Source organism: Vidua chalybeata, chromosome 3 (assembly GCF_026979565.1).
Source record: "Vidua chalybeata isolate OUT-0048 chromosome 3, bVidCha1 merged haplotype, whole genome shotgun sequence".
Lineage (NCBI taxonomy): Eukaryota > Metazoa > Chordata > Aves > Passeriformes > Viduidae > Vidua > Vidua chalybeata.
In genome coordinates, this window is record NC_071532.1 from 25063974 (window position 1) to 25081327 (window position 17354).

The window sequence follows — 17354 nt, forward strand, 5'->3', positions numbered from 1 at the left end:
TCTGGGAAATATTAGCTCACCAATATACTTAAGTAGCATGCAGAAACTTACTGACAAACATGGATAATTATTCTACCCAGAGAAGACACACACAGAAACATCTTTTTCCCTATGCTGTAGATGAACCACTAGTAGAGAAAAAAAAATTAAAATAGATAAAAATAAGATTCAAGGAATTATTACATCTGTGCAGTAATTTCAAATTTGTTAATTTGTTGTGAAAAGGGACTTTAGGAAGGTAATGCAACTTGATTAATCAAGGAAAATACTTGTTACCTTCTGCAGCTTAAATTACTTTAAGTACTGGCATTTGCCTTTTGCATATGATTACAAGCAAATATCTGAACCATTTCAGATTTTTATGTGTATTTACTTACATACACTCTGTAAATTCTTGACTAAGCAGTGTACTATTTTAGTGTGAATTCAAACTCCCCAGGATTAAGCTGTGAAATTCCATTTAGAAACTGCATATATTCTTAATCTTGCATTGCATTTTTACCTAGACATTATTTAAAACAAGCAATTTACAATACAAGGACTATGCCCCCACAACATCCTGTAGTATAAGCAACAAATTCTGATTTTCAGCCAAAGATGCAAGAGTCTTTTTCAGGTCAGAACTTGCCACCAGATGTCATTGTTGCTCTATGCAACTTGATCAGTAAATATTTTTCAGAATCTGTGTCAATCTTACCCGAGTATGAAAATTATTTCTTCAGGTGGTGTAAGAACCTTCCAGAAAATGGGCAACTGCTTACATGTATTAATGCTTTTACATATAGTACATATCAAACTAGCATATACTTCTCAAAACTTGATCCTTAGTGAACTCTCGAGAAACTTTGTCTGAGAACCTTGGTTCTTACCGAATGGCTGAAAACGGACACACAGGAAAACTGAAAGTGAATTGTAAGGACAGTCAGAAGATGTGTGACAACATTTTACCTGCGTGGTAGCTTGATCAAGTTGTGTACTCGTTTGAGTCAGTTTATCTCTGGTTTTGTTCAGAGTTTTATCCTTCTCAGTTAATTCCAACTTCAATTTGTCCAGCTCCAGTTCAGTCTCTTGATGTTTATTCATATGGGACCTCTTCAGCTTTTCTTGAGCTTGCAATTGCTGTTCTAGGTCTTTAATAATGGAATTTAGTTCTGAATTTTAAAAAAAGTAAATATTAAGGATACTTTTTGCTTTGGAAGGTACCTCGTTCTACACACTTACTATTTAAAATGTTTGAAAACTCCCCAGTTTCCTGGCACAGGCAGACACCCTGTAAACTTTTCAGCAAGTTAAAACAAGTTTTAACTGTGTTCTACTATGACATCAATAACAGAAACTATCAAGACTGAAAGACAGTTGACTGTAAATCAGTAATTCCTACTTCATGAGAAAGAACACAAACACAAGAGCTCAGGAACAAGTGCTGCAAAGGCAAAAACAATTTGTTCCTCCTGCTGGCTTTTTTTGTTTTGTTACTGTTTTTAAACATGCAGAAACATGTCACTTGAAATAACTATTACATTTTTTTATAAGTCTATCCAACTACAAGCATTTCCTTAGCTCAACTGTCAGCTACAGGAAGCATTATCAAGAATTAATATTATCTGGTTTTGTGTGTTTTTTGTTAAAAGACGTCCTGTCTTCCTGATTCTGAATTTGTATGGCTTCCAAGTTGAAAAAGCCACCAAAATTGAAGCTGTATGTGAGGTATTAGAATGAAGAGTTTGGAGAGTTCGGGGACTTGTAAAACAGTAGAAAAGCTGTCCAAAGAGTACAAATAGCAGGCTCAAGTGAATGCTCAACAAATCAAAAAAATCCCAGCTATTTTCTTTCTTACAACTATCAGGTATCAGGAATGATTATTTCTTCATGTCAGTATGTGTAATACAAGACCATATATTGGGTTTTGATTGCACTTCTTGCAGCATACTTCATTTTGTGCTGCCAGTAGCATCCATCATGTACCAACTCAGTTACGCACTAAGCATGTTCAATCATCAAATTTTTAAGACATAATTGCTCAGTCAAAAAGTATCAATAATATAGAAAAATAAGGAAACAATATGATTTAATTTAACAGTGAGATACAATGAAATCCTAAAGAGTTTTTTTAACTGTTTTAAGAAGATTGTTCCAGGAGCAACGGATTAATGGAAAAAGGCATTTTTCCTTTTCAATGACGTTCCCTACTCAGCCCAAAAATACAATTCTAATTCTCATACCCCTTATGCAAAATATACCACAGCTTGTGGGCAATCTCTGTGTACGGCTGATCACTGAAAATACACCAGTAGCCAACAGGGCCAGCTGGCAAAGGCAACAGAAAGTATCTTTCTCTTTTCCTTGTTAAAGCACTAATTTCAATAGCCTGCTTCTAGCTGCACATAAGCTTTCATGAAACCATACAGGAGACTGCCTCTAGGTCTTAAAGAAATGCATCAGATACCTTGGTTCTGTGCTCTCAGCTGGATCATGAGGGAGGAATTCGAGTTCTCAGTAAAACTGTTGTCAAACTCGTTTTTCTCTGATAGAATACTTGAATTTGTGTCTTTATCCCAAGGAAAGGAGGATGCTGCAGAACTTCCCCTTGCCGGTGTTTCTGAGTTTCTAGAAGGTGTCTTTTCCTGTTGCCATGAAAACACGGATGAGGAAGCCTGATGCCGTGCAATCTCTCTGTGACTCAAAGAGCTTTGAGGATGAGGCTGATTGATTTTCTGTGTCCAAAAAAAGAAAAGGATGTACCTTTACACAGTTCCTTATCCAACATAAAACAAAATAACTAACTTAACATTAATAGCTAATAGGTCATCATCATTACACATAGGTATAACATCACAGCACCCACCAGTGCAAAACCCTGATACATGTTATTATTGTCTATGCTATGTAAATTAAATAACTTTAGCACAAGATTCCAAGCATAGCTGATACTTATAAATACAAACCAGGATATCAAAGAAAGCATTTTGATCTGTGTATCTTTATAAGCAACATACATAAATTTTTGTCTTTTTCAAGAGAGAGCCCATCATTTTACTCCTACATTTTTTTAAATTGAATCATACATTTTTGCAGGTAAGTGAAGACAATTAAGTTACAAAAAAAATAATAATAGAAGTCTAAACTAAGATATCTGATATTTGACTAACATTTAGTTCTACTGGAGAAGCACAGGTAAATTCAAAACACATTTAATTATTTAAACTTATAAAAAGAGTATTCCAAAACTGCAATAATAAAATCTGCCAGGTACAAGCTTCCAGTATTTCCCCATAGAAAAATTAAACAGAGCAAAAAAAATAGATTTTTATCTTGTTCTTAAGTGAAAAAAACCCCAAACAAGGAAAACCTCAAACAGCAAAGCCCCTATTGCTTTTTTAACTGGATTTTTGAATGCAGCTCATTTGAATTACTTTTTCTTAAACTAAATCCCTAAACCATGTAATACCCAGTGTGACTTCTCAGTCAAACTAGAGAATATGCTGTTATCTAGGACTGTGTCAAGACCAAAAATCTATATTACATTGTCCAGAATGCTGTGTCCAGTCCTGTAAAATTATTTGTTAACAGACAAAGAGGAAAGGAAAACTAATTATGTATGCAGTAATCATTTTCCCTATATGCCATTTAAATTTATAGTTTCTGAGACAAAAGTTTGGATCCAGAACTAGCCACAATGACAAACAAATGCTTCCTGGAATCATAGACCTGAAGTCCAAATGTATCAGGTATTCCTTTTTCAAATTATGTTTTCCTGATGTAGTAATTCACTATTCTCTTTTAAGCTGAATTTTACTCACCATCTTAATTATTGCAAGTGTTACAAAATACTGTGTGGTCGTCAACCATATTATTCAACTCTTTTTCACAACACTAATCAATATGCTGAATAGCACAGTTCTCTTTACCAAGCCTTTTCAGGCTCCTCTGTTGACCATTCCCCAGTAAAAACAAGCCATTTTTTGCCACTCTGCACTCAATCTTTTTCTTTAAATTTGCAGGAACTCCCCTTATCAAATTTTTTCCCTTTCATCAGTGCATATCCAACAACATTACACTGAGTTGCACTTGACTTACACATTTTCTGATTTGTTCTCAAAAGAAAAACCCCAAAAGGTCTGAAAATATATGATGCATGATTTGACTTTCTCAGCAAATAGTTGACCTTTTCTCCATATGCCTACACATGCTTCAATAAACATATCGTGTCATATTTCTAACAATTTGCCCAGGACATAATGTTGGCCTGACTAAACTGTATTTCCAAGAAGCAGCACGGTGTTTTTTTTCTAATGTCACCAACCTTGTCCCTTTCCAGTGTCAAGAGAAGAATGAGGCAACATTGCACATCACAGTGATTCATCAGTCCCACACCGCAGTGCCCTATCAATTAAGGGGAAAATATTCTCTGCATCTGATGATTTTTTAAATTACTATTCATTTTAGCAATCTAATTTAAGACTACTTCTGACTTTCCAATTTGAGTCTGTGCCACAGATTCAACCCCAACAAAAAAACAAGGCTCTGATATAGAAAAGTTTTAAACCTTTACATAGTAAGTACCAAAGATAAAATTATCTCACATTTTCTGCAATGGCTTTTTCCTTGAGGGCTTTCAAATCTTATTCATCTTGTTCTCAGAGATTAGCTAATACTGTTCCTCCTTCGTATATGCTTGAAAGATTTATAGGTTTCTATTTTCTAGGTGTGAATTATTACAACATTTTTCAAGGCTATTTTATTATTATATAATATTTAACTTGGCATAACTGACACTGTTTTATCTTGTCCTTGCTTGCAGGAGACTTCCAGTTTCTGAAGGATGTGTTCTCATTTTTAATGTCCTCCTTTCCTTCGCTATTCAAAGAGGATGGCTTTTCTGAATTCTCCAAGATTACTTCTGAATGGCAGTACACACAGATTAATTCTCTCTTTCTTTTGAAATTATATTTTATGTGCTGTATAATATTTTTCACTAGTTTTCCATTTCATTTTCCAGCTTCACTTAGTGGTTACTTTCTTAGATAACACACAAACCATTCCTAAGAAATACTTACCTTAAACTGGATGGTTCTCAGTTGTAATTCCAGCTCTTTATTTTCTTGTACTTTTTTCTTGTATTTTTCTTCTAGTTCTTCAAACTTAGCATCTACAAAGTCATGATGAATAGTTCTTCATAATCTGTCTTAGTCCAACCAGTTTTTCACCCAGTCCAGCCACGTTTTCCCACCCCTATGGGTCCCTTCCAACGTGAAATATTCTAGGATTCAATTATTTTAATGAATTTAAGACTCCAGCTTTCAAAGGAAAATATCTCCCTAAGAATATAATTTTAAATAAAGTTAGGTAAATAAATTTAATCTTATCCCTCTTTCAGGAGTGCCATGCTTAGCAGAATGCTTGACATTGTCACTAACTGCACCCCTTTTCAGATATGTATAAAGTGAAAGGAACAAGAGTAAGAGATTATGTCAGATTTCCACTGGAGTAAGACTGAGATGCCAAACTCACAGAACATTTGTTCATAGCACTGAAAGAGGTAAATAACACGTATCATATTGAACACAAAGCTTTTCAGCATAAAGAGTATAAGGGTGTCCAGCCACAGAATTCTCTACTTAAGGAAGCTTCCTGTCATTTTTCTAGTTCATTCAAATATTTTAAATATTTTTGATGTCACTAATTTGAAGATAGAAGTGATGCTTTGAAATGGATACAGAGCATTAATTGTGTAGATTATCATGCACACTAACAGTCTGTGCAAAAAATAACTTTCCAAATAAATAACACATTTAACTGTTGACTGCATTTTAGTTTAAAGTACCTGTGGTACAGGGAGAAATTTGCTCCCCACAACATGAAGAGAAGAGCTGATACCAGGAACAGAGATTCAAAAGATTGCTGCAGTCTACTGAAGAAACATTTTATCACTATTCCATGTTCAGCAATGTAGCATTGAAAAGATGTAATACTTGTGATGTGCTCAATCTGCACTAATAACTTTTAAAATAGAAACCTAGGGTGCTACAAATTAGATACTTTCATAATAACTTATAAAAGAGGGGCTAGGCAACTCAGTACAAGTGTAATGTTTAAAATACTCAACCTTCCAAGAAAACTGACAGTCAACTGTCTGTGCTGGATGAAGAAAAGGATTATTTACCATTATTACTTTGAACGGGTGTTAAAGGAGCAGTAAAACTTCTCTGTGGAGTGGCACTGAGTGATACATCTCCTGCAGTCAATGTTTGCTGGCTTCTCTCAAGCTCACATTTGCATCTGTTTAGGAAAGAAGCAGCAGCATAAATTAATAATGGAAACTAAAAAGCTAATTAGCTATTTTTAACAGCCTAACATACACTAACAAATTACATTGTTCTAAGGACTTAGTTTAAAGATCAAGTCAAGACATATCCACTGAAAAATTTTAGGGGGTGTAACACAAAAATATAAATGACATTTTATTTAGAGTTTCAACATAGTTAATCAATTACACAGGAGTCAGAGCTAAAAAACAAAATCAAAACCCCAAGTAGAAGAAAATCTGTTAGAACTCCTTGAGGTCTTACTGTATGAAGCTGTAGTTCAGCTAAACATAACCAAATCACTGTAAGCACTGAGAATATCAAACTCTTACTCTTCAGTGAGCATCTTTATGGCAGGAAACACAACTTTCAGTTGTTATGTTCTGATACTGCACACTTTCAGAAAACTGTGTGCACAGTTTTCATGAAAACGCAAGGGAATAATCTCCACTCAACAGTGAATCTCTCATGTGTTCCATTTACATCACCACCCAAAACACCACAGCAGACAACCCATTTGAGGGACTTTTGTGAGATTGAAGATACCGGGGCATCCAATGAAACCATATAACTAGTTCAGAGGCCACACAGTAACTTTTGTCCAGCTCAATGAGCACAGGTTGATAAGATGATAGTCTCAGGCTGTAGCCCACTGCATCAGTGACTTCACTTTTGCCTTTTTTATTTTCCCTCTCTTTTACAGCTCAATGCCAAGAACTCCTCTTCCAGAGGATCATCAGTTGGGATGAAGTGGCAAATGATCACATACCAAACAAAAGGCAGACAAATACAAAAATCACAATGGCCAAGAATGAGGTACATGCAGTAACTGATATTTTGTAATGAACAGTTACATAAATTAATATAATGGGAAGGGGGAACTCAGCAAACCAACTTACTTTTGGGAATAGATAAATGGAACACATATCCTCAGCTCACAACTTCTTTGTCCCAACATTTGACAGCAGATACAGAGAACATTAGTGAGGTTCTATCAACCCTGATGAATCTCACTAGATTCTTCACTGGTGGATCTCAGCAACTCCTTACACAAAGTTGGTGTTTCTACATGCCATAAATTATGCTGCATTATTTATCATAGCAGTCAAATACCTCAACTCTCTTCAGTTTTCACAAAAATCAAAGAGAAAAAAAGAAAAAAAAATTGAAAGAGCAACACAGCTTCCTCTTTATTTGCTTCTATTAGGACATCTATGAGGCATGAGGAAAAAATTATGAAATAACCATTGTAAATATATTAGAGACATACAGCAAGTCCTCACCTTTTCAGTTCTTGTTCTAGCCTTTCAATATCCTTCTTGCATGAATTCAGCTGACCTGACTGAATGTTGACCTGACATTCTTTTACTTGAAGATCATGTGAAATTTTCTGCTTTGCTTTCTCAAGATTATCACACAATTCCATCAAGCTCTGGTTTTCTCTTTTTAGTATTGCAGATTCATTCTTTTCACTTTCGACCTAGTTGGAACACAGAGACATTTTTGAAATTATCAACTCCTCTCTATACTTCAGTGCATTTATTATTTTAGTAACACGAAGTTCAGATGTTTGCGGTGGGTTCGGCACAATGCTGTTATTTTCTTCCTAACACTTCAAAATCCTGACAGCTCTAAAACCTCAGATGTACACATTGTTTAAATATTCTTAGGTGTGAACAAAACTCACATTTGCCAAAATTCAACTCAGTGACGTTAACAGTTTCTATTTATTGACGAGACATGAACTCAAAAAAATCATCAATCCCTAAATACTAATAATCATCATTAAGCCACATTCTTCACTGATCATCTCACTTCCCTTTCCAGCCTATCTTTAGCAGCCAGAAGGCCTTGGCTCACTCCACAAAGTGTGCACAGTAATTATCAAATGTCACAGCTTTGAAGATAGAGTCTGGCAGAAAAGATGTCCTTCTCCTCCCTGGAGTAACATCCAAGGGGCATCATCTTTGGCACAGTGCTGTTCTTTTGACTGACAATTGCATTACCTGCTACTTCTAAGAGTTTTAAAGTACCTCTTCTTTTTGTTTAGGGACCACAGCAGTTCATTGGAATGGTTGAAACAATTTTCTGGAAACTCACAGGAAGAAACTCAAAGAAAACTGCTAGGCTTAAGGTTTTCTAGAAGATTGGTACAATCTAAAGAGAATAACAAGCAACCTTTGTAAATTGTCTCTGAGCTGTAGTCAAAGAACAGAAAACAAAATTGAACCAAATGGGTCACTGCTGACCTGAAGCATGGCAGGACCCTGACCAATCAGGTCTTCAGTCCCCTGGTTACTGGGCTGATAGGGTAGAGTCAGATGAGGTGCAAAATTACCCCTAAAACCAAAAAGGAATACCAAATCCTAAACCCCCAGTCTCTACAAAGAAAAAAAACTAAGGAATAACATAAACTAAGATTATAGATATCTGTAGGCAAGGTGAAATAGGAAGAGGCTGCCAACTGTGCAGCTCTGGTATATAAAATAGGCCCAATCGTTATCATGGATTTTAATGAATATAACAATAAAATGTTTATTTTCTAATCATAAAGAGCTGTAGAAAAACCTCAAAGTGCACATAAATAACTAGAAATGGACAAGTAGATAGGAAGCAGGAATCATATTTCCAACCAAAAAGAATTAAACAGAGGGAAGAACATAATGAATATTAAGAAAGATGAAGATAAACAGTTTATAATTCAGTGCTACCTTTCCTTTCAGTCAGGGAGAAGAATCAAAACATTAACCCATTCCCTAACAATAACCACCAGAAAATAAACTGCTATAACAGTGTTTGGCATGAAGAACTGCATTTTGGGTTACCTTCTGCTTCTGTTTCTGCAAAGCTGCCTCCAAAGTCTCTAGCTGGTATTGCCTTTGCTGACGCTCCTTTTTAAGCTTATCCACTTGACTTTCCAGCTCATGGATCTTCTGCAGGATTCTGGGGGAGAGGCCCTCTTTCCATTCCTCCACAGCCCAGCTCATATTGTCCAGATTCTTGTTTCACATAAAATGGATAGTATTATGCCTGAAACACAAAGACAACAACGAGAGCTTCCAAGAGCTGAAGTAAGCGTCCCTTTGAAAGAAATTGCATATTTTAAGCTTAGCAGCGATTAGAATACAGGTTTCCTGACCTAAACACCAAGCAGCACCTTAAAGCATTAGGTCCTACTTTGACACGCTTCTACGCAGTTAAGAGCAGAACCTCGCTGTAATGAATCTCCCGGCAGCAACAGGGTTTCTACTCTTAGACCTGCATGACAGCTCTACCTCAGGTGGCATCTCCTTGCCAAAACACATAGCTCCGTAGGCCTCAGCAACGCTTCTTTATTTACTTTTCAAAGAACGTGACTGAGCTCGGGGTATCTCAGAGAAACTAAAACTAGTGACCAACGACAGGCGGAGAGAGCCCTCACAGAACAGGGCGGCTGCCTGCCACCGTCAGCCCCGCGCCCGACCGCTCACTCACTGTTAAGCGCCGACCGGAGCCCAGCGACAGCGACTGGAGCCCGGTGCCCGCTGCCGATGCAGCCGGGTGCCCGCAGCCCTCACGGCCGGCCGCGCTCCCGCCGCGACTCAAAGCCGGCGCCGCCGCCCCGCGGCCGTTTGCGCCCGCCCCCGCCATGCCGCGGCCCTGCGCGCTGATTGGCCCGCTCACCACGCCGCTCGCCACGCGACCGCGGCCCCGCGGCCAATGGGAGCGCAGCGCGGCGCCGCCTGCCCTCCTGAGTGGCTGGTTCGGAAGCGTTCAAACTCCATTGGAGGCCGCGGCGCAGGCGCACGGCGGCCTCGAGGCCGTTGCCCTCAGCTGGGCGGGGCGGTGCCCGCAGTTGGGCGGGGCGGGAAGGGAATGAGGGTGGGCAAAGGGAGCGGCAAGGAAGCGGCAGTTGTGGGGTGTAACGGCCGTGTCTCATCTTTATCCAAAACCACTTTCCCGGCTCCAAAGAAAGCCTGAATTTTGAGAAAAGGAAAGAGAATACGCTGTCCCGGTCGTCTCCCGTTCACTTGGAAAGGAAGGATCCCGAAGTGCTTTCGTATTCAATTCTGCTCCCGGGGCTTGGGGTTCCTTTTTTCTTTAGTTGTTTGTTTGTTTGTTTGTTTTTGAGGCGAAGGGAGACAATTTAGCCCAATATTACACATTTTCTACCCAGAAATACACACTTAATCAAAAAGCCCCAAATAGTTTGTAACTATGGTCTAACACAGAGCACAGAATGGACAATAGCAACACTGAAGGCCAAAGGATTCTAAAGTTCCTGTAAACTTCCCTGGGTACCCGTGACTGGTTTTTCAAACCCTCTGGTATTCCCCTCCCTACCCCCAATGGCCTCTCAGAGGGGAGTTTCAGATTTGAAGTTCAATGTTCCTTTCCATCAGAATCCATGACTTGTGACTCTATGATCTGATTGCCATTTTACCTATTCTGCTTCTCGTAATCATTCTGAGAATATTTACTTAAGCACGGTTCTTTTAATCATATTTAGGAAATTGAGTTAAACAAATCTTGCGTGAGAAATTAAACAGCTCACCAGTCAGCTGGTGAGAGCTCTGATTATAAATAAACACAGCACAATAAACTCACCAGCATATTGTTAAAAAATCTCCGAACTATCTCCTGAATAAAACAAGCCATTACAGTGATGGAACTGATCCAGCATAAATACCTCTTCACAAATAACGATTAAAAAAAAAAAAAAACCAAAACAACCAGACAGGCTAGAATTTTCCATGGTGAACTTTATGCAGGTGTTCCTGGGGGAACAGCACAGAACAGCAGTGCAGCAGGAACTGTTTCAGAAGAGTGGAAAACCCTCACACAGTACTCTGAAATAATTAATGAAAGCTGAGAACCAGTCTGAACTGAAGGGGATCCTCTGTGTGGTGGACAAATGTTCTGTAAGAATAAAATACTCATTATATGCTACTTTCAGTGTTTCCCATTGGACAGTAGCAAATGCTACTTAATCAATTGTAGAAGTTGAAGAGTTTTCATTTTTTACAGATGATATTACAGTGGGACTACTGATGGACGTGGAGCTCTAGCATTTAAAGCAGTTCATCATGATTAATCCTTCAGGGAAAACTTCAGTGAAACAGTTTCAACTTCCATGACTGGTGGCATATTTTTCAGAAAGGGACGAATTATTAGAGACAGGCTCCACCGTTCTTATAAGGCATGAAAAATGAAAAATCAGCTGGTGTGTGCAGAGCTTTTAAGATGCAGTCTGATTAATATCTGGATAACTGAGGCTAAAGGAAGGGAACCTGACTGCTGTTGTCAACTTAAATATGAGAAAACATTCTTCTGAAGCTGATTTCTAAGAATGGTCAGGTTTGTACTGGGTTAATGATTTACAAGTTAATTTTTTCATATTTGACAACCTTTATGTAACTATTGCAGGAATTAACTAATTATCATGAAAGATAAAATACTCATAAAGGGTACAGAAACTTGCTTTTTCTTTTGCCACATCAACTTATTCTGCACAATACCTTTGTAAATGTCAAGATATTAATTACAAGAAGTAACTATAAGAATAAAAATATTAATTAGTAAATGTAAGATTGAATTATGAGATACAAAAATAAGATCAAATACTCTGAAAAAATAATAACAAGTTATAAAGAATGTTAATAGTAACCATCAGTTCATCTAACACTTGTAATTATTTTCATTATTCGCTACTGGCTAGAATTCTTAGAGTCTTTCTAAGAGGCTCTCAATCCCCTGTGTTTGAGTTCCCCCTGACTTTGAGCAAAGACTACCTCAAGTCTTGTGAAATAGCTTTTCTCTGTCCTTGAAATTCCATTCAGGTTTTGCCAAATGACAAACATCACCATTTACGTTTTCTCACCTGAATTCTTCACTGTTTCTAGTAAGGGGCCAAAACAGTAAGTAGAATGCAAAAGCCACTAAATGTTAAATTTGTATTGCTATAGCTTATGTCAGAGCACATGATGGAGCAAAACCAGAAGGGGAAAAAAAGTTCTGATGAGAAAATCTCCCCCTTCTTGGATATGACAAGAAGCAGAAACCAGATAGAGCTTTTCCTCCAAATCTTCTCCATATTCTTCCTTGCTGGACTCAGAATCCATCAGGAAAGGCCAAATTCATGTAAATGTATATATAAATGCATATGCACATCAAAGAGCACTTGAGGAGCTGGAGCAATCCCGTTCACCCAGGGAAAGTGATAAATGGGCTGGTACTCTGTGTCTGATGGGGTTCAACCTTCCCAGATTCCCTGTGGAGGCACCAGAGGCAGACACTCTGCCAGGCTGGGTGTGAAAGAGAAGATGGATCATTTTCCTTAGCCTCACCCAAACCCCACACTATACTAAGTGATGCCTCTTGCCTCTGGAAAACAAAATTCCCCATCTCTGCTGTGGATTCTCTGCTTGTTTTTTCTACATCTGTTGGGGTCAGGATTGAAGGCACTCCAGACAATAGTTCACGTTCAGACTCAGGTGTTTATTGTTTCTTATCAGTGCTACAGCCTCACAATTGTGAGTTCTGCAGTCTTTCATTAGCAGGGCACAAAATAGCTAACTATCTCTTATTACAAGGTCTTCTAAGACTAAATTATCCAATTAAGAAATGACACCTAGATTATTTTCCCTTTTAACACAATAACTGATCCCTCGAAACCAACAATGTGGACTTTTCTGTCCAATTACAAAACACCATCCAAACCCATGAAGAAGAAGGTGAAGAAGAACAATCTGTCTCCACCCTAAACCCTCCATCTTGCTTCATATTTATTTCTATATTCTAAAACCCCAAACTCTAAATTTTCCACCCTGTGATATTACACACTAACCAACTACACACCCATAATTGCAGTGCTATTAATCAATTTTGGAAGCCTTCTCCACAGCCTCAGGTCAAATGCAGTGCTCTCTTGCGAGTCTGTGCCTCTCAGCACAGAAAGTTTAAAATTCTCAGCATCCAGGGTTCCAACATTTGCCAATGCAGAAAGTAACTGAGAAGATGGTGGTGGTTTAGGTGTCAGTACTTCAGCTGCATGGTTAAGTCTACATTAATAGAACCAGTGAGCTACTATTGTAAAATACCTTTGGTTGTTTGTACACCCTTAGATTCCCTATTCTTCACATGGTTTTTCACAGAGCACGTAGCTTGTCTGGGGAACAGAATGAACCTTACACCCTTCGTTTCTCAACTGCTTTTTGCTCTTGAAAAAATGTTGATGTGTCCTGCACAATCTTTTTTCACAGTTTATTAACAAAACCAGGGACCACAGCATATCACAAATGGTAACTCTGTTCCCAATGGAGATGGGGGTGTTTCTCTAGTGAGTATTAGAGTATTTTTTGTGTACCAATTGAAACTGTTACTGAAGCACTAATGCCTACACCTGTGCTAGGGTCAATTGGATGAATGTATTAGTGGATCAAATACCTACTGTTGCTCTATTGCTTGGGATCACGTTGGCTAATACAGCCTACTAAACACCAGTGGGGAGGTTTCCTAGTACTGAGAAGGTGACTGAGGTTACCTGGCTTGTCTAAGGTGACACAGTGAATCACATGCAGGTGCTGGATATGGACCCACAGCTGCGGCTCCTGGCAGTTTAAAACACCTCCAGACAATGTTGCCACACTGCCACGCTGCACCCTCTCTTCTGTTCCCCACCTTGCCACTGGTCCTTTGTGACAACTTTGGTGCTGATCTGAACTGCCAGGTGAGAAGGTTAAACAGGTAAGGGATATTATGTCAAGCAAAGACCTTTCTGGTAGCATCACATGTACACATATACATTGGGCTACAAACTGCTGTCTGGTCAGATAAATACCTGTTCCAGCTCAGCAGGTGGAGCAGGGATATGCAGGAGAGAGTGAAGAGGGCTGTGGAACACCAGCTCAAATAAGTTAAAACATCATGTAACAAGACCCTAAGTCCCTGTGCTCTAATCCGTAACACCTATATATATATATATATATATATATACACTACACCTATCTATATATATATACACTATATATATAGTAAGAAACCTTTACACAATAAGTGAATTCTTGGGTTTTATAACCAGTGTGTTTTACAGGGATAAAACTATCTTACAGCTTCTGTTTTCAATTAGTTAATTACCCTGATATATTTAAGGCAATTACTCTGAATAATTTTCATCACAGGAAAGTATTCTCTGACCTTTACATGCAGTGTAGTATTATTGTGATTTTTTAATAATCTATAAAATTCTGAAGAAGTGCTAACCACTGGATTTAAAGCTGCTGAGTAGTTACAAAGATAGACCCACTACAACAAACAATAGTAACTTAATTAACCATATAAAGGATTGAAAACCACGGGGCTTGTGAGTTGATGTTAGTAAAAGTTACTTGTTTAACACTTGTTAGTATATTGGAAGAGTGGAGGAAGAAAGCAAACATCTAAAATGATATGCTTTTTATGTAAGTGAACACATACCCTCCTACCTGGAGATGGGTTTGCAGCTATAGCAATAGTTGCAGTAGCGAAAAGATATTAATGTCTTGCTGTCTTGTTCTAAAAACATTATTTTCAAACTCTATGAATACAGCTATTAGCATAATGCTTAAAGGGCTGATGTACAGTTAAGAAAATGTTAAATAATTACAGCAATTACATTATGATCTGGCACATCAAGTCCATATTGTCGAGGGCTTCAAATTACCAGTTACTAAACTGTAAATAAGATTGGAACACTTCTTTTTCTTTAATGGTGATTTCCCTCTCTTTATAGTTCTGTTGCCAAATAGAAATGACAATACCAAGCAAATGTTTCACACTACATATGTTAACACAAAAAATACATTTATTATACTATCAAACACTGTTATATCTTATGGGCAATGAATTATCAGATTTCAAAGAACATTTGGTAAGATGGGAACACGTATCCTTCGTGGTCCACTCTTCCCTAACTTTCATGGATCTATAGCTAGCATCTCCTTTGGCCCCCATTTTTGTTAGAACTGTATGCTTAACCACACACAAATGCATCTACTGTGAATATCATCCTCATCTAACCAGAGAGAAAAGCAATTAAGAGAGAAGTGTACTACATACAAACTAAAAGGTGTGTACTTTTTTATAGCCATCTCTGACTCCTGTCACCTTAACCACCAACTTTTTAAAATGGGGCATTTAAAAAATGTCAGCTGGTAAGTTAGGTTACCTCTATTTCTTGTCAGACCTCCCTAAGGTTTGTTTTTCTTTGTCTTACATTCAATGATTTTCTCCCTCTATCACCTTTATCTACTTTATTAACTTTTCCACTACTTTTTAATTTCCCATTTCCTCAAAGGCCATCTCTCCCAGTGGTGCCTGGCCATAATATCTATAAGATTGCCTTCACAAGTCTGAGTTTTATTTCTTTGTTGGCTTCTCTGTTCTACGTTCTTGATCATTTATCATGGCTGCTCTTGCTCTGCTTAATCTCCAGTTTGAACATCCCCTTCCTATGAATTACCCAAATTAAAGTCTTGAGCTCATACTTTGCTTCTCCCTTGTTATGATCTGGGATGCACATAAGAATTCAAGTTTTTTTTGTTTTCTAGTCACTGGCCCAAATTTCAGCTTTTTGTCATGGAAGTTGATTTGTGTTTCTATTATTTTTTGAACATCCACATTGTCTAGGAAAGATACAAATCCGTACCCTTTGGAAACACCAGTTCTGTCAGTAATCTTTCACCTCACAATACACAGTATTGTATCATTTAAAGAAACTCCAGATTTCTGCTCCATTCACCCTTAAATGAATTCCACCAGAATTCATTTAAGACTGTGTTTGGCATGATTTTTCCTTCTGGCGAAACATGACCTTGACTGACTGTTGACAAATAGGTGTTACCTTCTGAAATACTTGCACAGTGGGTCTCTGCATTTGCACACATCATTCACAGAAGCTGAGGTTGTGCCCACACACTTAAAAATAAATGAGGCTTCTAAAACAAAAACAATATGAACTTTTCTGAAAAAAAAAAAAACCCAAACCAAACCTGCAGACATGGGGTTTTTATTGGGGGGGGGGGGGGGGCGTTGGTGTTTGGTTTTTTCCCCAGAAGTGGATACTGGCAGCTGTGTACAAACTTCTGCCTCATTAATTGTGTACAATGGATCTCATCTGGATTTACATGGGACTGCTTTCTATTTGAATCCCTATAGGTTACCTTGAGCCCAGGTAATTATCTCAGGTGCTGGATACTCTTCTCTGTGGTGTTCTACCTGCTTGGGCACACCACTAGATCATCCTGGAAAGAATGCTTGAGAAGAGTCACCAGAACACTAAAGGACACATTCAGCACACTGAATTCTTTCATATATCAGATGGCTTATCTGCTGGTATCTCCTGTTCAGCTTCCAATTTCTTGCTCAGTGCAAGACTTAGATAAGCCTTTCCACTGATCATTATCCCTGTTAAAAGGTTAAGTCTTTACCTCATTTCAGCCCTGCTGACTGCTTGCCATCTGACTTAATCTGGCCACAGACACTGGACTTTAGGTCCACAGTGTGTCTGCAGCCTGAAGCCCAGGATTTAAGCTGAAATATTGGTCTTCCAACAACCAAGAATTCATTGGGAGTAAATTCCACTGTTATTTACTCTACACATATATTTGTAATACGTATATGTGTATGTATATGTGAGTTTATATGTCAGTTTTATCTGAGAATCTATATACTTGCTTTGTGTTGTGTTCACTTACTGGTCAAACAATTTATTACACAGTGAGATAATTAAGAACATCCCTTACACCATTCATGACAAAGTAATAAAATCATTTATTAGCCTCTACCTATCTTAATGTTGTCTCTAAAATCTTCCAGTGTGTCTCTCTGAAAAGTTTGATTATTTAAGACAAAAGTACACTTCCTTATCCTACACTCAACCACCCCAAGATTACTCCTTCCATTTTTACAGGAAAGCTCTACAGTGAGTTTTCAGTCACCCAATTAATTGTAATAAGAAACCCATCTCAAATTGCCATAGTTTATGAGCCACTAACTGAAATGATCCAACAAACTAAGTATGGAAGTAGGAAA

The 17354-nt window shown here is 38.0% G+C and overlaps 1 protein-coding gene across 1 annotated transcript in view; it reads right to left on the reverse strand.

The window, feature by feature from the left end:
* The window catches only part of CENPF (centromere protein F), a 33822-nt gene extending 23981 nt beyond the window's left edge, over positions 1-9841 (reverse strand). The window contains exons 1-7 of the mRNA XM_053939306.1: positions 9780-9841; positions 9131-9335; positions 7589-7785; positions 6164-6279; positions 5058-5149; positions 2447-2714; positions 949-1151 (exon numbers count right to left, since the gene is read on the reverse strand). Coding sequence (XP_053795281.1) covers positions 949-1151; positions 2447-2714; positions 5058-5149; positions 6164-6279; positions 7589-7785; positions 9131-9292 — 1038 coding nt within the window. The 5' untranslated portion in view covers positions 9293-9335; positions 9780-9841. The remainder of the gene's footprint in view (positions 1-948; positions 1152-2446; positions 2715-5057; positions 5150-6163; positions 6280-7588; positions 7786-9130; positions 9336-9779) is intronic.
* Positions 9842-17354: the final 7513 nt, after the last annotated feature.